The 24,141-nt window shown below is 37.3% G+C and overlaps 1 protein-coding gene across 2 annotated transcripts in view; it reads right to left on the bottom strand.

Annotated features, from left to right (window-relative positions):
* Window positions 1–1,374: 1,374 nt before the first annotated feature.
* LOC18421854 (phototropic-responsive NPH3 family protein NPY3) overlaps window positions 1,375–24,141 on the bottom strand; it is a 35,226-nt gene continuing 12,459 nt past the window's right edge. The window contains exons 2-4 of one of the 2 annotated variants that reach the window (XM_011622372.3): window positions 5,838–5,907; window positions 3,517–4,731; window positions 1,375–2,184 (exon numbers count right to left, since the gene is read on the bottom strand). In XM_011622372.3, coding sequence (XP_011620674.1) covers window positions 1,576–2,184; window positions 3,517–4,731; window positions 5,838–5,907 — 1,894 coding nt within the window. In that variant the 3' untranslated portion in view covers window positions 1,375–1,575. The remainder of the gene's footprint in view (window positions 2,185–3,516; window positions 4,732–5,837; window positions 5,908–24,141) is intronic. The other variant, XM_088853466.1, reaches the window with a different exon arrangement.

Here is a 24,141-nt window from a genome sequence, read left to right as displayed (position 1 = left end):
CCAAAAGAAAATATTCTGAGAATATGATCTTTTCTTGCAAATTTTTTGGTTCTCATTCTGGTTGCAGACGTATGTGGTCAAATTCAAAAGAGCTATTCTGGAGGAAATATTCTCAGATTTGTATTATTTTTCACTATTTAGATTAGATTAGAGAAACGATCCAAAAAAAGAGATTAGGTTAGGGAAAAAAGAAGGAATTATGTGTAGTCCAAAATAGGTAGGGAGCTGGTTTCTTGTTCTGTACAGAAAAGAGGATCGATTCCATTGCGCTTATACTATGTAGAAAATCTAAAAAGTAGCACCCAAAACCGATATCTGCGATTCACACTCTTTAGTCTCACCCCTCTCTCTCTCTCTCTCTCTGTTTCTCTCTCTCTAAGAAGTAGAAATCTTAGTGAATCTGTGAGTACCTCATCCCTGGTGATTCATGTCCCCATTACTCTCTCTCTCTCTCTCTCAATCACAGAAGCAAAAGACTTCACCATGTTAGAAATCTTAGTGAATCTGTGAAGGACCTTGTACCTGCTGATTCGTGTCCCCATTACTCTCTCTCTCTCTCTCTCTCTCTCTCTCTCTCAATCACAGAAGCAGAAGACTTCAGCATGTTGTGTTCTCTGAGAAATCTAGAATGCCGCAATCCTACTTTATTGGAGATTCAATCTTCTCCCCATCCCACTCTCTCTCTCTAAAATTTTGGACATCTCATTATTAGAAAGTACCGACCTCTGCACTCCTCAGGGACCATCCCCCCCCCCATACATATCTCTAAAGCCACCCAGAAGAGCACTTCCATTAAGTTCTTCAATATTATCTCTGCTCTCCAATTGGTTTAGGATACAGATACTGCTTTTTATGATATTCAAACCCAGTGGACCTTTTTCTTTCAATGAAAATGTCATCCTTCAATGGAAGGTACTAATTACAGCTTTATCTGAGCTCCCCTGATTCAGCGAAACTATAATCTGCAAAACCCTACAAAACATCTCTTCATTAGAGGGTAATGATCTCTGACAGAACCCAATTCGCCACAAGGCTTCCCCTCTCTAAAACAATGGAACATAATCTTCAAAGTAAGGTAGCAAGTTATTGTTTATTGGTAATTCACTGTCACCTCACCCCCTCTCTCTAAGAGACTGACCCTAAAACGTATTTTTACTATTAAGGAGCAAGGGTCTGATTCAGTACTTGCCCAAAATGATATATTCTAACAAGTTCCGTTTTGCAAGAGATTCATCTGTGCAAGCGTAATCCTCCCTCTGTCTAAACCCAGCACCAAAAAATCCGAACCACATACATGTTCGAAACAGATCAGAATGGGCCAAACACTCTTAAATTGTAAACTCATTGAATACGACTAAGAAATAAAAAGAGATCGAACAAAAAGCAAAGGTCATTCATTCATTGCATCGCATTCCAGCAACAACCAAGGAATACATCACATTCAAATCATTCCATGTTGGCCCCCTCTCAAAACTGCGTCCCATCCCCTCCTCTAAAAAGACCAAAATACCCCTCCTCAACACCCAACACCTCCCATTCCCTCTCCTTCATCCAAAAGACAGACGGAAATACCCCTCATGATATCGAGTGCCTCCTGTTCCTTGATAGCGTAGATTTTGCATCCCCAGGGTTCCCTGACCCTGGGCTCTCTGATGTGTCTGAGCTTGTGTTCTCCCCGCCATCCTTCCCTCCCTTTGCATTCGCCCCCCAGATCTTACTGAATATCTTCCTTGTCCTCAATATCCCTTTAAGCCTACTCTCCTTCTCCATATTACAATTTCCACTTTTGCCCCCCACTCTAAGAGCCGCAAGCTCACTTTTAAGTGCCCTAATCTCCTCTGCCGTGGGTCCACCACTGTAAGCCGGCCCCCCACCGCCACTGCACTCCCATTCATCTTCAGTGTTTGTGGTCCTTGAGCTCCCATGTGACCCACAATTGTGGCTCCCACGTGCTGCAGGCAGGAGGGCTCGGATACTTCCCGGAAGCTCAGGCAACATGTCTGCCTGCACAGTCGATGAGCTGGTTGCAGAACGGACCTGCTCAAAGAAGAGGACCTGAACGACAACCCGGAGGGGGAGGCGCTCATTCTGGGCAGCATGCATGCATGCATCCATTGACAGCTTTCGGCAGTCCATGAGGCCGCATATTCTCTTCTTCTCGCCCTTGCTCAGCCCTGTGTGCTCCTGCATTTGAAACCCAAACTATTAGTTATGTGTTCTTTTTTCTTGGTAGCTTATCTTCTAGAATGGTAAGGAGTGATGATTGATTTCCTTTTCATACCTTGTTTATGATTTTTTATATATTTTTCAGCACGATATAACAGGTGGACTCTGGGAAAGCCATAGTTCAATGTAGCCATCAACATCTCATGAAATCGTGGAAAGTCATGGACATTTGAAAGTGGGAGAAAACAGTGGGATTACACTGTGGCCCGGTGTGCCCCTCTCTGTTTCAATCACCATTGATCAAATTGTTGGAGAGTAATGACCTTAATGGACCATGGTTTTCTATAGTCAATTGGAATATACTTTCACCCAAAAAAGGCATCATATAAATGATAAAGTAGTATCGACCACCCACTGCCAACAAATGGTTGACATGAACATTTCCTCGGACAATGTGTATGTTGAATAGGGAATGGCTCACGTCCACATGTAATGTACTGCTTTTAAACTACAATGTATCGCTGTAAGTTTTTCCTTTTTATCTTAACTAGTTCTGACCTTAAATAAAAGGCAAGAGTCCTATTCTTCAAATGACCTAAGAAAGTATGTGCTTCTAAGTGATATCACAATCCAATCAGTGCATCAATGGTGGGGAGACCCACTACAAGAAGTTGCTTATAAGTGATATGGTTTAATCAATGCATCAATGGTAAAGGAGAGAGTGGTACCCATTACAACGTGACATGACCGACAAGGTAAGTCTACATTCTCTCATCATCCATTGGGATTGATTGTTGTAGATACTTGTTACCATAGAGCCAGCATGGGTCTATAGTAAACTTGACTTGAAAATATAACATCTTTTCTTTAAATGAAAGAATCAAATTCACCCTGTCAAATTCTGCCATTTCTGGTGGATAGCCAAATGGCACAAAAGCTAAAAGGCCTTTTATTCAAGAAATAGCTCATAAAGTGTTAAGCATAGGAATGCATATAACTGGCCAGTTATAAGTGCTAATGACACATGGTTGACAAATCCTGTCAGTTTGAAAAGACTGGGTACTTGGTTATTTATGAGAAAGCCTGAGGAGGTCAAGCTATTGAATTTTCCATAAAAATACGAAGATCCTCAATGATTTCAACGTGCAGTATCCACGAATTTAAGGCAAGACCATGATAGCTCAAAGAATATCCAAATCTTGCTCAGATAATGCCCAACCAAGCTCAGGACGGGCCAATCAGAGCTCTTAAACATTGCTGCATGCGGATATATGGAGTGGAGAAGAACTGAATCGTTCAAAAACTTAATATATATGTATCAAAAAGAAAAAGAGAGACATGAAGACTAACCTTAAGATACATGTCAATAGCCCGGTATAGCCCATCATGAACAGGCCTTGCAGCAGGGTCTGAAACCATCTCTGCTAGCTCAACAAACTTAGACAAGGATAAGTTGGGGTCCCTCGACACCTCAGCCAAGTACCCATCAACTAACTTTCCCACCGCAACCTTTGCACCATACGATGAAGGAGATGAAGCACTCAGCACACCACTCTCAACCATTTCATCAAGAGGGCCCGATCTATCACACCGCTCTTCTTGCCGCCCCATAAACTCTTCGACCAACCCCTGAGCAAGGTCCATATCATAAACAGCCAACCCCCCATCTTCTCCATCTGAGCCCGAAGGAATCAAAAGGTCAGAGACACATGCTTCATGAAGTTGCGATCCCACCCTCCTCATTAATTCCCTCTTTGCCCCTTCCCCACACCCCACAATATTTCCTGCCCTCAAAAGCTTCAAAAGAAACCCACAACCCACACTCCCTTTCTCAGAGGGCAATAACCACACGATCGTTTCGACAAGTGACCTCAACCTGCCTGAGTCACCACTTGTCTGGCCAATCAACCTGCCTGGCAGTCTCCGGGTAGCGTACGCCCTAAGCGCCTCCCCCACAACCTCAGCACCCACTTTCCCCTTTGACTTCACAGCTGCTATCACCCTCTTATAGTGGTCAATCTCGAGCTCACAAAGGTCCTCAACCCACCAATCCTTCGGGACCGAGTGGGACCGCCTCACCCCATTCCATTGTGGCTCAGTGGTGGGGCCCACCCCATTCTCCAATGCAAGCTTCTTGCGATTGTACGTATATGACCAGTCAACCCTTGTGGGGTCCACTGAGGCCTTGAGGGCAATCGACTCAATGCATCGGGCTACAAGCTTGAGGTCTTCAGACCAAGGGAGAAGTGCACGAGTGGTTTGGAGAACAATTATTGAGTCTTTCCATCCTCTAAGAACACTAGAGTTGAGGAAGACCTCGAGCTTGTAAATGAGGTTTCCTTTTTCGACCGACTCGTGCATCTCGAGGTACTCGGCAGCACAGCGGGCAGCAGCAACGTTGTAGGCATTAAGGGTGACGGCCATGCCATAACAGAACTTTGCGCAGACCTCAAAGGCGGCAGGCCCCCCAGGGATGTCGGGGATGTGGACCTCATCGGGGCCTACCTCATCAGGCGTGTCGGTCACCAGCCTGTGGAGTCGGGAGCTCTTGGATAGCAGAGGGAACTGTTTTTCAATGGGAAGACTTGAGTTTTTTTTCCCTTCGGAAGAATACAGTTTTTATTCTCTTCACTATTCAAGGGTTTGAGAGATTATCAGGTACCATTCAATAAAGGGTAGTATAGCATGATCCATACGATCATGGTAATAGTATGATTTTCAGGGCTGCAACTATCCCCTTAAATAGGTTGGATGGTGTTGGAGTGAAAATGAGTATAGATCACACCAAATGTGTCACCAATTCAATATAAACCCCACTATATCCCTCCATCACCCGCAACCCAGGGATTGGACAGAATAACCATGATTATATGGATCATACTATATACCTTCAGTAATAATGCCAACAGCCAACTTACATTAAAACTATAGCAAATGGGGAATATAATACGTCAATGCATAATGACATACGACACCAGATGATATATTGGACTTACGTACATGGTCACAATTGCTCTTCGCTATCAGATTTGGAATTAGGCGGCCAGGTTTGTCACATAATTCAAAAAAAGCTTTTATTTGACTTTGAGTTTTGTCGATCGCATATACCCCTAGACACCCAATTCCACATATAATGGCCAAGAGCAATTGTGACCTTGCACAAAAGGCAAAACGGTATTATTTTATACTTCATATAATATTATTCAGTAGAATATGGTAAAACCATTGGGGCTGCAGCTGTCTAATGAAATTGTAGATGGTGATAAAGTAGGACTCATTAGAACAGGAATTGACCCAGATGATAGGCCCTCTCTTTCTCAATCACCATCCACCATACACTGGACGGTGACGACTATCCCAGTCCATTGGATTACAGTATAATTTTCCATAGCAGAAACACAGTAAAATAGCGATAAATTTTCTGTGGGCCTAAAGTACAGTTGTAGTTTTGGTCACATGATACTCACTCCTCATCGAGATGAGGTGACAGCCAATATTTATGGTATGGGTGTCACTCCTTCCATATACCTTGAATTCTTTTTATTGAAAATATTTAGGTTTTTTCCATATTTAGAACCAATTTTATAATAGAAGAACGTGCATCAATCCTTGCTTTCAACTAGAGGGAATTGCTGCGCAGTGAATGCCTAAAAAGGAGAAAGCAAGAGCACCTTGTGCAGATAAAACTTTGATTCTCCAACATTTATGAGGACATCGGTTGCCAGCTCCGTTGCCACATACCTGCAAAGGTGCAGATTTGTTCATCACCTTCTTAGAGAAAGGAAAAATATATTTTGAACCCAAAGTTATTAACTTTTTGTCACATACTATGATGGTTGAGAAACAGAAAAACGTCAGACATAGTAGATGAACAAACCTCATCCCAACTAAGTACAAAATGACAAAACAAAACGAAACATCACATTTGGAGTGACCAAATTTACCAAAATTCAAAGATAAGACCCACGTAATGAAACCAATTTTTCATTTTTCTCTTCTTACTTCATATTTAAAAGCTGAAGTAAGGAACTCCCCTCATTACAGAAGCTATCATGGTTATGGATACTTTCATCTTTCATTCCTTGAAATGCTAGTCTTGCTCAACTGGGTAGCAAGAAAACAATTCGAGTTAGAATTTGTACATTATGAGTTCCTTGGGTGTAACTCCTAACAAATTAATAAAGGCCTTTTAGTTCTTCAACTGCACTTTTGGTTTATCTAAGGATGAGGCCCACTCAGCTCCATACGACAATTTACAATTAAGCTGAAGAATACCCCCAGAGGCAGCCGAAACCCAAAATTTGATGGTAGCGTTCTCAGTAAATCAGGCCCTTGTTAAAGTGGGAAGCTTAATTGAGAACTCTTTTAAGGGTAGTGCAACCGGCTTTTTCAGTTTGTAAGGAGGGGAACACCACAACGGTCAAACACTTCTTCCTTCATAGGTCCACTGGTGTCTACGCCTTTATGGTGTAACTTGATGGAATACTTCCTTCAATGATGAATGACAATCATACAATTTAAAAATCTTCTAAGAAATATTTTCAATTTTTTTTTTTGCAATTTTAAATTGTGAAACAAACTGGTTGACTATAATTTCTGACATTTCTCTAATGAGTATAGAGAGAAACAAAAGAAGTATTCATAAATCTGTGATACTGTAGCATGATAGGTTGGGGATTATGGCCCAAAACATAGGTCCCCACCACTTTGTTGATAAAATTACTGCATGTTAAAGAGAAAAACTCAAGAAATTCCACGCTTCTAGGCTGTACTGAAACATAGTATCGAAGGGGTGGAAATTCCTGTGTCATATTCCTCATGTGTCATACGACAATGAGCATTTTGGCTTCATGTGTGAGGCAACATATTTACAGATCAATCGATGCACAAGTCATAGTCAAGAGTCAAGAAAAATATTATAGTTGTAGCTACTCTGTCCTCTTCGATAGCTGGTTGCTACTATAAACCTTCCATTTGTTACTTTCCAGAATTCAATGCATCTAGAGATCCAGCAGTCCTCAAAATTGTACATCAACTAGAGACATGATGTCCGCAAGCAAATTACAACAATTCTATAGGAATCTAAACCTCTAGACTGCATACAAAACAACCAGATGATGGATAAACAACCAGTAGAATGCTTCAAGTTTGATGTTCAAATATAAAAATATGGCATACTAAAGACATTTTAAATATCTGATTCAGATCTAAGTAACTATACACCTGACTCTTCCTATTTTTAAGAGCCTTCCATTCGATGGCAGGATACCTATTGCATTGACACCACTAACAAATAAATGCAATCTGCAGATGAAGCCAGTGTGTACCTAATCAGGTTGTGAATGTAAATGGAGAATCCTCGGTTAAATTTACCCAACGAAGCAGAACAATTTCAAAATGATTAAGATAAAATAACAGAATATTCATCAAGTACATATGTCATTTCTTGGGAAACATTTTGGCCCCGTCCTTTAGGAAGACATGAGCACATTTAACACAAAGACACATTCGAAGGAACCAAGAGCAAGAAGCATATGAGGGTATGTAAAGTTTATTCATAAAATCAGAGCACAAAGGGATGAAAAATGCAACAGAGACACAAGGTGATGCTGAGGATGAAGGCAGTGCTGCACAGAAAGGTCATCCATGGCTAAAATATGAAGCATCAAAATTTTAGGGACATGTGGCATCATTAGAATCCTTATTCTAGTGGATATCCTTGACAAGTAAATGCATGATATTATACATCACACAGAAACATAGCATGTTGTCAGAAGTTAACTACAGATATTGAACTCACTGACTTCCCAATAGTTTATAACTCCTTGAAAACAAGGGGACTCACACCCATAGGGTCCACCCCTTCCTGCCAAAACCTATAGGGTCCACCCATTCCTGGTCACAAACTTGGCCACATTAGACCCCTGGTCAAACTTCTTTGCCATGCCAAACTCAGTCTCCTTCGCTCCCCATCCAAATAAAACTCACCAAATTGGATCAAGGAAACAGCAACTGAACTGGAATTTCCCTAAGGACAAGTTACAATTCAAGAGTTCAAATTGGATGAGCCCCTTTTCATGCCTCATCCATGTTCCATCAAACATCATGAGTTGTCTTAATCAAGGCTATGACCAGAATAAAGTGGCACATCAGCAGCAAGGCTTAAAAGGATAACGAATTCAAATACGTCGACAATAGAAGCCTAATCTTTGGCTTAGCTGGTCAGTTTCCATCTCTAGAAAGGATGGTTAAGGTGGGGCTGCAAAAGAAAACCTATGTCCTATGGGATTAACAGCAACATCACTCAACATAAGTCGACAATATGTTCTGTTTTAAAGGAACAATTTTCTAGGGACTATTTGTTCCATGTGTAAGCTTGAGGTGGGGCTGCAAAAGAAAACCTATGTCCTATGGGATTGACAGCAACATCACTCAACATAAGTCGACAATATGTTCTTTTGTAAAGGAACAATTTTCTAGGAACTATTTGTTCCATGTGTATGGTGTTTACTAGTTGGTCCAAAGCTGACCATTTTGCATGAACGGCTGAGAATTCATGTCCATTTCATTCACTTCACAACACAAAATCTCAGTCATCCATAGAAAATGAACTGTGGGGACAAACTAGACAGGCATTGAACAATTGGTCAATAGAAATTTTTTCCTTCTGTAAAATGTCACACACCCCACACCGACATTCACCTGTCAGTTTTGCAGGGTGTGTAAAGTAGAAATCCCATATGTATATGTTTTGGTGGTTGAGATCTGTTCCAAAAGGGGGCATTTGCAGTCATCTGCATTAGCCACTTTTAATAAACAGTGTAGATGGTGTGATTGGGTGGAAGTCAAAAACGGAATTCCTTTGTTTGGCTTTTTGACAGATTGTCCATCACTAGCACTCCATCCTACATACACAGTGTGGAAGGTCACAGGCTCACAGCCTCACCCTCCAAAGTGAGCCCAGCATCAACCAACTGGACCTTATAAATATATTGTTTGTTTAGACTTGACAACCTCCTAACAGTATAGGTTGTGAATAAAATGATGTGAATTTTATGAAGAGAAATCCTTGTTATTTGTGGATAAATTACTTTATGGGGGCATTTTTGTCATTACATATGGGTATAACCCATAATACCGTTAAGGGACAAGGGTGTTTATGAAGTGGACCTGGTATTTTAATAATATAAATACCTTTGTTCTTTAGAAGAAATTTCAAGCATACCTTGCAAAAATGCAAAAAGACCCTTGCCCTTAGGATATCAAATATACTATAACTTAAATACCCAATGTTGAAAGCACCTCAATAAAGTAATATATTTACATATAAGATATTTTTTTGCTTAAAAAAAAGCCATTAAAGTCTTAACTTTTGATTTTTGAGAGGATGTTGTGTGTGTGCGTGTGTTTTAAGGATATATATATATATATATATATATATATATATATATATATATATATATATATATATATATATATATATATACTTCTTTTTATTGTTCACACCCCTCAAAAGTATCAGAGATGGGTGTGCCGTGACATTTATAGAAAACACCAATATTTTTTGGCATGTACAATCATTCATATCGCTCCTTTTGTCTTTTAGTAAGGGTGCCAACAAAATATTTGCAAACGAGCAGGGAGCATTTTTATCATTGAATAAGAACATTGCTAAACTTACCACTAAGGACAGAGTATTTGTTTTAAAACAGTATTAGACACTTTAAAAATATTTGTCTTGTAGAGAAAGTATCAATTACCAAATAACGAAACTACCCTTCAAAAGAACATGACAATAAATAAAGTAAAAACATTTCTTGTAAAGATGATGTTCACACCCCTCGCTAACATTCACTCATCATCATCATCGTCAGAGCCTTTTCACAACTAATTGAGGTCGGTTACACAAATCGTGGTCCACCATTCTATTCTATTAAGGGCCATACCCTCACTGAGGACATAAGTTCCCATATCTTTTATCACTACTTCTAACCATATCTTTTTGGGCTGACCCCTTGTCTTTTTTAGCCTTCCGCATGAACTAACTTGCACCTCCTAACAGGCATTGTACTGGCTCACCGCCACACATGGCCAGCCCACCTAAGCATACTTTCTCTCATCTTGTTTCCTATTGGTGTCGCACTTAGATTCTCCTGAATGTCTATATTTCAAATTTTATCCCTTCTTGTCTTGCCACTCATCCATCTCAACATCATCATCTCAGTTACACTCATTCTATGGGTAAATTGTTTCTTGACCACCAAACATTCCGCTCCATAAAGCAAAGTTGGTCTCACAGTTATCCTATAGAACTCACCCTTCAGCTTCATTAGTATGCGGCGATCACATAAAGCTCTGGTTGCACATCTCCACTTTACCCATCCAGCTCTAAATCTATGTAGGACATCTTCCTTAACCTCTTCATTTTCCTGAATTATCAACCCAAAATATTGTAAGTGCGCTCTTTCTGGTATTTCTTGGCCGTCAATTTTAACTACTTCCTCGTCTACTCCTATTATTAATACACTTGTATTCCATATACACAGTACTTTTTTTATAATGTCAACTTTTATAACATTTAAGAGTACACAGTTTAAAGGAGAGATGCTATCCATAGGCGGATAGCTAACATAACCCTTATGAAAAAGGGGGGGTGAAAAAGAGTAGAATCCAAAAACATCTTTTTAAGGGTTACAGTGACAGATATCCATATACACAATCTTAGTCTGGCTAATTTTAAAACCTTTAGATTATAGAGCATTCCTCTAAAGTTCTAATTTTGTGTTGACGTCGTTTCAAGTCTCATCGATAAAAATCATGTCGTTCACGAACAACATGCACCAAGGTACCTCATCTTGTAGGTGCCTAGTTAAGTCGTTCATAACTAAGACAAAGAGATACTCTCTAGTATTCACCCATGAAATATAAACACATGTCTAGCACATTTTGTAATTTGAACATATAGTATTGAACACATGACGACATGCTTAAATGGACTCCAAGTGCTCGATGCACAACCTCTCTCTCTCTCTCTCTCTCTCTCTCTCTCTCTCTCTCTCTCTCTCTCTCTCTCTCTCTCTCTCGCTCTCTCTCTCTCTCTTTGACACACACAAAGATGCACATGGACCCATATGTTCCCTCTTTCCATGTAAGAAGAAGAAAAAGAAGAAGATTGCATGGCCTCCAAGTGTTCGATGCGAGGTCCCTCTCTCTCACAAACTCTCTCTCTTTCTCTCTTCATATCCTCCAAGTGTTTGAGACCTCTCTCTCACAAATATAGATCTAAAATTTCAACTTCAAAAAAAAAGAAAAGAGGATGATCTTTAAGAATTTCATACGAGACCTCATGCACACTCCTATGTGCGCATGCACACACACACTAAACACATACACACACATTCACAAAACACATATACACAAAACATATAGCCCCCCAACCAACCCTTCCTTTAGTGACACAAACCTCCCGCCTAGGCGGCCCAAACCCTTGGTTATAAGACATAATCTAAGTTGCAAGACATGCATGTCTAAACTGTACGCATGCGTGTCTCAGTTGCAACACATACACAACTTCAGTTAAAAACTTAAAAATATAATTCTTAAACTTAAGCTTCAATCAGGAACAGGCAATTAATGCATTCCCACCCAATATGCATAACAGTACTAAGGGGGTTAATAGGATATGGTTAGCCATATCCCTTTCAAATGAGGTAGACATGTAAAACTGCGCAACAGAAGACATTTTTGCATTCTATATGGGAAAGGGCCCCAACCTCATTCCATCCTTGTTGTGCAGCCCACAAAGGAGCGCTGCATCAATCACATTGATGATTTTGACATGTGGAATCCCACTCCCAGCCTTAATAGTGGTATATGTATCATATTGCTACTTTTCATATGGTTATAATGTGTTTGTAATAAATGGTTGGTATCTATATATGATAATTGATATATGTACCATATTGCTACTTTTCATATGGTTGTAACCTGCCAGTATTAATTGTTCGTATCTATATATGATAATAAGTTATTTGTATACCACTATGATTTAAGAATGCAAGAAATCTTTTTAAATAAAAGTTTCACAATAAGTCAATCACACGTCTAATTTTTAGACATGCATGTCAACCATCGGTCTAGTTTATACACATCACAATCTTATATTGAAGCTCAAAAATGACACTTCCATCCAGTACAGATTACAGACGTGTTGGGGTCAAGCACTAATACTTTTATGGCCATTTTAAGAAAATAACTATTTGAGTCAACTCCTTTGCCTCTTCAGCCCCACTTGGGTCACACCTGCTTCCCTACTGGCACTCTTCAGTCTCTCCATGGACTCTCCTTGGCCAAAGGCTGGCAGCCTCCTATGGAAAGCCTCCATTGCGGCTATTTTCGAGGAACCAGGTGTGAAGCCTCAACCCTCTTCCACAAGATTACAACGCAGGTGATTTTCTGGGCTTCTAACCACAAGGCAACCAAAGGCATTTCGGCTTCGACTTTCCTACAAAATTAGGAAAACATCCTCCGACTTCAACCACCTCCGGTTGTACGAGCTAACAACGAGTCTCCCTCTCCGACAGGCCTCAAAAAACTGAATTTTGATGGGTGCTCATTTGGAAACCCCTACCGACCTGGAGTCGGTGGGGCTTTTAGAGACCACCATGGCAATATGTTGGCCTCTTCCTTCAAGTCCATTGGTCACACCGATTCCCAGCCAGCTAAGTCTATGGCTCTACTTTCGGGTCTCACCCACATGGGGACAACCTTTGATTGTGGAAGGTGATGCCCAAAATATTATCACTTGGGCTTCTAGAATAGCTGCCCCCCCTTGATACCTTGCTTCGATTTATGATGAGATTATGCGCATTTGCAGGGATATGGTTGTCTTATGGCCGCATATTTAGAGGGAATCAAACACCCTGGCGAACCAACTGGCTAGGGAAGGTGAGGTTGCTCATGTTGAAGGTCCTGAATAGCCTGAGGACTCGTTTGCACACCATTGCGTCTCGACCCTAGTCTTTTTTGTAATCTCGACCTTCTGGATACACTGTATCTTTTTGCATATCCTTTATAATGGGCATTTGATATAAGCCCCACTCATTTTTTGTATAGGGTCCTTTTAGGTAAGCCCATTTTTTGCCGAGAAGCCTGGCCTATGGGCTATCTCGACGGACCATTGTAATACCTTTTTTTATTAATACAACATTTAACAACTTCAAAAAGAAACTATGAGTCATTTCCTAAAGACATTGGATATATTGTTACAACGCTTAGAAAGTGCAAGTTAGTTCAAGTAGAAAGCTTAAAAAGGGCAAGAGGTAAGCCCAAAAGGACATGGTTGGAAGTAGTGAGAAAAGATATGGGGAATTATAACCTCACTAAGGCTATGGCTCTTAATAAAGCAGAATGGTGGATCAGGATTCATGTAGCCGACCCCAATTGATTGGGAATGGCTATGATGATGACGATATGACATTGTAACCAACCCTACTCAATGTCACGTTCACATTTTGAAATGGGCAATGGACATAATATTGTTTGACTTATAAAACCAACTAATTATGTGAGTGAGAGAAAGAGAGACTAAAATTGAAAGATTAGTAGTCGAAATACCCATATTTCAAGGATTTCTTTTAAACAAGGCAAATATTGGTACTTTGATGTGAAAGCATAGCATTCACATAATGTCGAAATTTGAGCATCCACAAGCATGTTGCCCACCATCGATTAGCTTCTTTGAGATTTGGGAGAAAAATATTACCAACCAGAGGGACCAGCTAACTTTAAGGTATGGTACATCTATCACTCTCACAAACCACTCCACTTTACATGAAATATAGAATACCACTAAATGTATTTCAATCCTTCCTTTCTCTATCCAAACTCTGAAACTTAAAACTATCTCCCCCACCACTTCTTTCGATTTCACTCTCTACTAGCCTAGCCAGCTCCCCCCCCTCTCTCTCTCTCTCACTATATATATATATATATATATATACGCTCTAAGAATCAATGGATTAATTTTGTTTGGTTTTATGCTTGAGAACTAGTAACATTTTTTTCTTATAATAAGCTCAAACTTAGTTTCAAAAAAAAAAAAAAAATTACCATATACTGCACAATCAACAAAACAAATGCTAACAAGAAAAATCCATACAGAATTTAAACTGCAAGTAATCCTTCAGAACAATGTGCCAAGATTACACTAAAAATACCTTCGTTCATAATTTTGAAACAAAAAAATCCTCAAAGCTACTATATGATCCAGTGAAAAAAGGCACCCGAAACAAAAAACAAAATACTGAGTTACGACAATCATAAAAGATGAAAAAAAAAAGGGGAAAAATCCCATGATCCATGGGCACCAAAAAAACCAAGAACCTCATATTGGAAAATTTCTTCATAGATAAAAAGGAGAAGGGAGAAAATGGTAAATAATTGTCCTTTTTTTTTCTAATGTGGAAAATGGTAAACAATTGTCTAGTTTGCTTGTTCTGAATGAACTTTTTGGCATTTATATCATTTAATATTTTCTCATAGTTCCTATTATTCAAAAGAAGGGCAATAAATGAGATTCAATCTGCCATCCAGCAGCTTCTTGTCTTCTTCATGCGGAATTGTCTTATTAAAAATAACGAAACAGGAAATCTTTGACCCTGAAAAATTGTGAGAAATTTTCCTTTTTCAAGATAATGATGAGTAAAAGGATTTGGATTTTTAATGATTACTTCCAGTAAAGGCACTAAACAAGTTCGTGTAATTGTAGATCCCTAACTAAATAGGATAAAGAACAATGAAAACTTCCAGTAAAGGCACTAAACAAGTTCGAGTAATGGTAGATCCCTAACTAATTAGGATAAAGAACAATGAAACTCAAAAAATTTATCCACTCTCCTTTTTTCGTTCCTTTTAAAGTAGTTGCTTTGTGCAAACGAAGGAAAATAGAAACCAGGGTTACCCAGCCGCCTAGTAACTCCTTTACCATCTCAAGAAGTTGATGGGACGGTGTAATAACCTGCATGTAAACAGTTAAGGGGTCCACAGTTTGTGTGTGCTCTAGTTTGTTTTGATGTGTTTTCATTAGCACCTCCCAAGCCGCATGCCTGGAGAAGAAATACAAGTAATTCATCATCATTTATCATTTGAGCCTTATCCCAACTATTTGGGATAGGCTACACGAATCTTATCCTACCATTTCACTCTATCAAAGGCCATACCATAGTTAGACCATAAGTCACCATAGCTCTTCTCACTACTTCTATTCATGTCCTTTTGAGTCGTCATTCCACTCTATCAAGGGGCATACCATAGTTAGACCATAAGTAACCATATCTATTCTCATCACTTCTATTTATGTCCTTTCGAGCCTTTCTCCTACCCTTTTAAAGCTTCCACTTGAACCAACTCACCCCTTCGCTATACATGGCCAGACTACCTAAGTCTACATTCCCTCATCTTATCGCCATTGGAGCTACCTCTAAGTTCCTTGGAGGTAATCATTCCAAATTTCTATCATTTCACATCTTGCCACTCATACATCTCAACATCCTCATCTCAACTAAAATCATTCTATCAATATGTTGTTTCTTGAACTCCTAACATTGTGTCCCTTAAAACATGCTGGTTTTACAATAGTCTTATTGAAGTTCCCCTTCAGTTTCATTCGTATGCGGCAATCACATAAAACTCCAAAAGCATATCTCCACTTTGTCCACCCAGCTCTAATTCTATGTGTGTGATATCTTCCTAAATCTCTTCATTCACATGGTATCCACCCAAGATATAAAAAATAATCTTTTTTTAGGTACTTCTTGGCCATTAATCTTAACCAATTCCCTGTTTCCACTCCTATTATTACTAAACTTACATTCCATATATTTTGTTTTAGTCCAGCTAATTTCAAAACCTTTAGCTTCTAGAGTATCCCTCCAAAGTTCTAACTTTGCATTGAAGTGTCTCTAGTCTCATCAATCAAAGCTAGGTCATTTGCAAACAACATACACCATGGTACCTCATCCACTTTTATGAGGTTACATAGGACTCAAAAAGTGTCCCAGATCACACTCTCATTTTAAAATGATTTGGAGCTAAACAAACCCTCAAATTCAAACATGCGAATACGAGTATTCCGGCATGAACCAAATTCAATAGAATAAAAAACACCCACAAAGGGGCTACTCTCTCTCGATACGATCTATAAAGATCAATTCTTTTTCATTCCATCACAATCGTGTGTTTACATTGTACGATCCACCTTTTATAAACTCAAACCTTGGCTAGGATAACTCCTAGCCACATACCACATAAAGGTAAGTCCCCCTTTTCAAAAAAAGTTCTAAAAAGAACTCCTAATACAATGCAACTCTATCTAATATCCTAACACTCGATATCACCTCACTTCAACGCTATCTAATACCCACAAGACCATATCACGCGCCATCCCCAAAAGATAAACCTTATGCTTTCCTACCATAACCCAAAAATAATAACTAACCAAAATATTGATTCTTTCCATCCAACTCAAAAAGATATCCATCCCTTCAAAATAGAAAATAAAATATACTTCCTAAAACTAAGAATAACTAGTATTTCTATTTTCCATTACCATTCCATATCCTAATGAAAAGATAAACTTTCCTTAACTATATTTTCTCCTCCACAAAGAGATGACTTCCTAAAGGAAAAACTTGTATCCACGTAAATCCAAAACCAAGCTCTTATATTTTGCACCCACATAACTCCAACACAAAACCTAGTAACCTTTGCATAAGATAAACCTTTGCATATTGAAAACAAAACCTAATCTATTCAACGGACTCTATCACTGATAATTAAAAACGATGAGCAACTCTTGCAAAATAAAAAAGGACTCATAAAAATTAGACTTATCAAAACTAACTCCAAAAACCCTATTTTTAATAATTAAACCTAAAAAACGAATTCTACCCAAACTCTAAAAATAAAATTAAAATTTGTAGCCACCAGATTTTGATATGTGTCATTAAAATTAACAAAAACTAGGAGCGTGGTTAGAGGACGACTGGAGATGGCGATGGCTTATCGTGGAGGTCTTAGCCGTAGGGAGGCCGATTTGATCCGACTACACAAGGAAATCAACAACTTGGTGAAGAAGGTTACAAAGCTATTGTTGCGCAAGCGGTGCCAGCAACAACGTGCTCTAAACGAAGAGGAATCTACATGGGTAGATCCAAATCGCGAGGGTTTTTATGGAAAATGGCACGAATCGAAGTCCGACTCAGAATTGGAGTGGTATGATGAAGCTGCCTTCAACCATACGTTCTATGCATACTCTCCGCGTTGGGAGCCTCATGTTCAGGAGAATAAATTATGGGATTTAGTCGATCTACATGATTTGAAAGAGAACGAGGTTGATCTTGGTGTAGGTTGTATCGAGTGTCAGAAGTTGTAGATTGGGATCTACCACCAATTTTCAATACATAGTTAGATGATGAACATGATTTTGAAAGAGATCTAATCTCTGATGGCGATCAAGATTTCGTGGGTGAACCGATCTTTGATGAAGAAAAAGATGACGATCTGGAACATTTAGGAGATTTAGGGCACTAGAATCAGAGTAGACCTAAGGAAGTGTATTTGACTCAGACTTTGCAAATTATGGCCCTGATTTCAGGAAGTGATCAACTAGATGTTGAAAAAACCTGCAAAGGCAAGAAAATTGGATTTGGGGTATCTTACTTGATTTCCAATGGGAGTTCACGAATAACTGAATTTCATAAATTTGCATGGATTCCTCATTATCCATATCATGACCCCTTCTGGAGGAATTTGTTTTACCTGAAATAATATTTAAGCCGACATAGGAAAAAAACGTCAAAGAAGGTGGTTTTGTTGTTGAGTTTATCTTAACACACTTCAAAACTCGAAGACGAGTTTTCTCCAACAAGGGGAGAATGATGGAGGGCAAAAGTCTTCTTATTTTGTATTTTTATTCAATTTCAATAATGTATATTGTAGTTTTAGTTTTAGGATTTTATTTTCGGGTTTTTAAGATTTCTAGGGCTTTAATTTTTTTATTTACTATTCACAAGTACTTTCATGGTATTGTTCATAATACTATTCACACATTACTATTCACGTACTGTTCATGCATTAGTGTTCACAGGGGCATTTTTGGAATTTTATATTGTATCAGAGGGTATTTTAGAGTATTAAATATTTACTTGAATCTAAAATTAAATTAGGGTTTCATAGGCTTATAAGAGGTTGGATGTCATAGTTTGAGGGCATTATGTTATTGAAATAAATTTTATTTTATGAAAGAAGAACTTCTCTTGGCTTCATTTACAGCCATGTTCTTTCTCTCTTCTTGCTGATTTTACTTGTTTAAGGTTCAGGAGAACGATAGATTCAATTCCCTACCTTTTCTCCCTGCATCATATCTCCACTCGCTTCTTTGGCTCGTTCCATGCTTACACACTTCACTTGCTGTCTACTCCACTCGCCTTCACAGGTTTCGATGTTTAAGATCAGGTTTAGAGTTGGAAGGCTTATAGACACCATCATGTTCGACACAGGTTTTTGAGGGAGAAGTTGCTCTTCATATAGTTCCCTCTCTCTACTTCTTGGTCAATAAAGAGATGCATGACTTGCATGGCGTGCACAGCTGTCACCTTTTCCCATTTAGGGCACATCGCACTTAGGGCTGAGATAATACCATTCTCTCTCTCTAACCACTTTCCTCTCCCTGCTTGGGAAGATTGAATCCCCCCATTTTTTAGGGTTTTGAAGGGGAATTACAAAAGGCTAGAGAGTAATTTTTTTAAATAGGAGAGAGATAGAGAGATATTTCAAATTCGTAGGTCCGCAGGGGTGGGGGATGGGTAGTGTGGGGTGCGGTGCAGTGTGGTGAAAGAGAGAGGGGAAGTGACAGAGTTCCTATTCTGGCCCTTTTTAACAAAGAATAGAGGAAATTTGCGGTTTGCCCTCTAGGAAATCTCACATAGAGATGGGAGAGCCAAAGTCAAAACCATAGCTGGAAATGCTTGAGATTCTAATTGTTTTAGGAATCGAAATTGCAGTTGGCTAGAAGATTCATGTTTTTGGAATCGACGTCCGTACAAGGGGAATTGCAGGAAACAAAATTCCGTCTTCTTTGGAATTGAGATTCGACCTAAATGGAATTAAGATCCCTATATATATGGAATTGAGATTCCATTTCTTTGGAATTAAGTTTCTGATCTATATGGAATCGACCCATGTGGAATCAAGATTCTTTCATGTATAGAATCGAGGTTTTGATATCTTTGGAATCGAGTTTTTAATTAGATGACTTTCATAGATTCTGAATTGCTTAGTTCGAAGTTCATGGCCCTATATTTGTGTATCTAATTCGATGGAGAATATCATTCTATGTGGAATCCATATCCAACAAATGAAGAATCAAGATTCAACAATTATGGAATCGAGAATCAATAAATATTAGAAACGATATTCTATAAGTGATTCCTAACTTATATTAAGGAATCGTGATTCCTAACTTCAAGGAAACAAATTCCATAAAGATTCCTTGTTAGAATCACAGATCCCTGATTCCGAATTGAAATCGCGACCTTGGGTGAGAGATTCCAGTAACTATGGTCAAAACGTAAAATATAAGAGGACCAATATCATATTAAAAAATATCACACATGTTGTTTTCTCACAAAGGCCTATTTTTTTTGGGTGTAGGTGCACATGAACAATGTGGGGCCTACAGACACTAAAAAAAACCTCAAAATTCATTTGGAGCTTTATAATCCCTCACATCCAACATCCATCAAACAAACAGTCCAAATTCCATCTTATTGAATTTGATTTGGAGTTCTTTTTCAAACCTTATGTTGTCATTTTTCTTAGTGAGGGTGATCTTGGCACAAAGGACACCCCCCCCCCCTCTAAAATTCACCTACTGTATGTGGTTATATGGATAATCTACAATTCACAGCCTTTCAAAATATAAAGGTTAATATTAGAATAGGTTATGAAGAATGAATTTACTAATTATGTTGTTTCTTTCTAATAAGGATAAAGTTTATATAAAGTTAGCACCTTAAAATGTAGAATTAAGGTGCACCTCAAAAACCCCTCGAGAAAGGCTCTTTTGATGTTGGAAAAACATCTAATTGAGCATCTCAATATAGAGAAGTAGTATGGATAAGGAGAGGACAAAAATTTCAAGTCCCAAAATAGTACATCTTGCATTGTACTATTTAGATCGTCCATTTTCAAGATTTTTATGCATTTGCATATATGCTTGATTCGAACCATTTTTTGGAGTTTAAAGTTTTATAATTAGATATAAAATTAGTTTATTGCGCTATCCTAAGAACTTTTGACACCAAAATTGAATCTTATGACAACATTTGAAGGTGGGCCATTGATTATTTCAGGTAGCAGCCTTATGCAAAGTGCACTCATTTAAAAAATAGCTACTTTTTGTAATAACTTGTTCATTAAACAAGGGTGTACTTGTAATAATCACTAAAAGACAAGGGGTATTAATATCATCTTTATAAAGGTAGATTTGAAATATTAGTAAAGGACAAGGGTATTTTACTAATAAAGTTCCACATCACTAATACCCTTGTCATATATAAAGGGTATATTTGAAATTTTCACAAATGTATGGTGGTATTCCAAAAGTAAATGTCCTAGAACTTTATCGTATAATACCATTGTCCTTTAGTAAATAATTCAACTATATCCTTATCAATATGATAAAAGAACTCATTGTCTTTTAGTGATTATTACAAACACCCTTGTATAATGAGCAAACTGCCATCATAACTTTAAAAAAAAAAAAACATAAATCCACTATTCACAACCCATTCTAACTTTATGTTTTTGAGGTTAGGTAATTGTAGATTACCCCAAATATACATTATAACTTTATATTTTTAAGAGTAGGTAATTGTACGTTATCTTACAGATACATACATATAGGAATAATCTACAATTCACAACCCTCCAAATTACATTAGAGTGAGTTGTGATGGGTGGATATACTAAATATGGGGTGTCTTTTTTAAAAAAAGTTACTTTTTGTGATATTTTGCTCATCAAGTAAAGGTATTTATGTAAATATCACTAAAAAACAAGAGATACTTTAGTTATTTTTATAAAGGGTAAAATTGAAATTCTTACTAAAGGCCAAAGGTACTCCATAAAAAAAGTTCAAAGACACTAACTTCCAAAATACTATTATATGTTTGTAAAAATTTTAAATTCACCCTTACTTAATAATTAGGTTACCTAATTAAAATAAATTTTTCATACAAAAAAAATGATTTTTTTATAAATACACTATCACAACCAATTCTAACATTAAATTTCTGATTGCAAGTTTCACAATTCTGAGTAGACCATATATATATATATATATATATATATATATATATATATATATATATATATATATATATATATATATATATATATATGAGTAATGATCCTATAGGAACCTCCCCGACCCATGTGTGTAAGACCCCAAAAAATTTGGCACGAATCTCTAGAAAAGTTATTACATGGGTATGGAACTTGACTTTTTTAGAGATCCGTGCCAAATTTAATGGTGATCCTTTGGGGTCCTACACACATGGGTGGGGGAGGATCCTATAGGATCATTTCTCATATGTATATATATATATGGATTTGTCTAGAGTTAACAACCCCTCAAAATATAAAGGTTAATATTAAAATGAGTTGTGACGGTTGTATTTATTGAAAAAGCCAATTACTTTTTGTTCAAAAATTATTTAATAGATAATTTAATCATTAAGTAAGGGCAAATTATAAATTTTTACAAAAGTAAAATGGTATTTTTGAAGTTAGTGTCCTGAAATTTTATTTGTAGAATACCCTTGTCTTTTAGTATAAATTTCAACTTTACACCATATGAAGATGACAAAAGTAACTATTATATTTTAATGATATTTAAACACAATTACTTGATGAGCAAGATACTACAAAAAATAACTTTTTCTGAAAAGAGAAACCACATAGTAAATCCACGATTCATAAGTCATTCTAACATTAACCTCTGTATTTTGAAAGATTATGAATTGTAGATTATCCTATATATATATATATATATATATATATATATATATATATATATATATATATATATATATATATAAAGAAATAAACCACAAAACAATATAGCATTTTTCCTATAGTGGAGTGCTATGAACCTCAACCTTTCAATCTTGATTAGACGGTTGAGAGCCCATCAACTATTTGAATTTTAAACTTTTTTTCTATAAATCAGGGCCTAAACACATCAAAATAGGGCGTCCTTAATAGAAAAAATATAAAAACATACTTCCAATACAAAATATCCTTAAAACTTTCAGGGCATTTTGGTCTTTTGAATTACTGCAAATAATCAAATAATGTTTTTATCAACTAAACCCTATTTTCATGTGTTGACCCCACAAATTTCAGCTTAAGTTAAATTATACAAAAGAGAACAAAAATGAAATACTAAATATAGTCTCAACTGTCTAATCAAGATCGTAAGGTTTAAAATGTATGAGTGCTCTGTTATAGGAAGAAAACTGCAATGTTTTCTAGCATATATATATATATATATATAGCCCCTAAGGTAATTTTGTTCAAGTTAGCATATGGCCCAAACACGTAGCCCAGAGCATCTGTTTGACTTGAAATTTTCAAATCATCACTCCTTCACATTATGAAGTGTTTCAAATAAAAAAAGTGAGTTCCAAATCCAAAAACCTAATTTAATCATCAATTCCATGGATGGCCATGCGCCCTTCTTGGGTAGAATTAAGATGAAGCACTCTTTGAGCTCCATTTCTTTTTTTATTTTAGATTTGATTCAACAAATAAAGAAAGATGATTTGGAAGTTCGGATCAAACAAAACCTCCTTAGCAAGGTGTTTGGCCCATGAGCTAATTTGTACCATATATACAAATGCATGAAAAATGCAACATTGAGGTTGCAACCTAATGGTAACATTACCTTCAATTAGGCTTCCTACCATCGGATCTTGATCGAACATTAGAGAGTGCATTTTATTTTAAAATTTTAGTTTTTATCTAAAAAATAAATTTTAGCTGAATATTGGGGCATGCACGATCTCAATGGGGCGCAACTGTTATAAAATGAAAAAGAAACGGGATCTGGTTTTTATATGTCAGGGTAAGAAGTGGTTGGACTACAACCCCTAACACATCCACCGTCCATTTACAATGAATAATGAAAATCACAGTCGAAAATAGAGATTCAGGCCCAATCTCTACCATCCCTTGTAAATACAAATTCGGGTCCAATCTATACCCCATATTTCAGGTAAATATGACTTCTAGAAAAAAAAACCAAAAATCAAACCATGTTAAGCACTCTACATTGTTCAATCAAGATCAAATCCGAGGAGTCTCAAAGTTACTATTCAAATTGGTGGCTACTAATTAGTGGTCTTATATATATATATATATATATATATAGGTATTTAGAACGCCTGTCAAGTGCCCCATTTTGTATGCCCATCAGCCCAGTTATTAGACGATTCTAAACAAAATTATTTTTATTTTTAAAAGTTATTTTTACATGAAATTTGAGGCAAAGCTACGTCAAAATATGGTGCAGCCAATAAAAATAAAATAAAAAATAAAAAATTTGACCAAAATACCGTTAAAAGTTTCCCGGGTATCTCGGTTCTTTTTATTTGAAATGTTTCTCTTATTTTTTGGTTACCATGTTTTTGATGTGGGGACACCACAAATTTCATGTAAAAATATTAAAAAATAATAAATCAAAATCAAAATCACTGTACGTTCTCAAAAAAAAAAAATCATTGTTTGGCCAAGATTAAATCTAGGTTGTAGGTGTGTACTGTGTATATATAAAGAGAGATAAGGATAATCTACAATTAACAACACTTCACAACACAATGTTAAAATGGGTAGTGAAGAGTAAATTTATCA

The sequence above is a fragment of the Amborella trichopoda genome, chromosome 12 (assembly GCF_054954075.1).
Source record: "Amborella trichopoda isolate Santa Cruz 75 chromosome 12, AtrichopodaSantaCruz75HAP2 v2.0, whole genome shotgun sequence".
Taxonomy (NCBI): domain Eukaryota; kingdom Viridiplantae; phylum Streptophyta; class Magnoliopsida; order Amborellales; family Amborellaceae; genus Amborella; species Amborella trichopoda.
The sequence above is the reverse complement of the archived record's forward strand: the minus strand, read 5'-3'. Positions and strand labels throughout refer to the sequence as shown.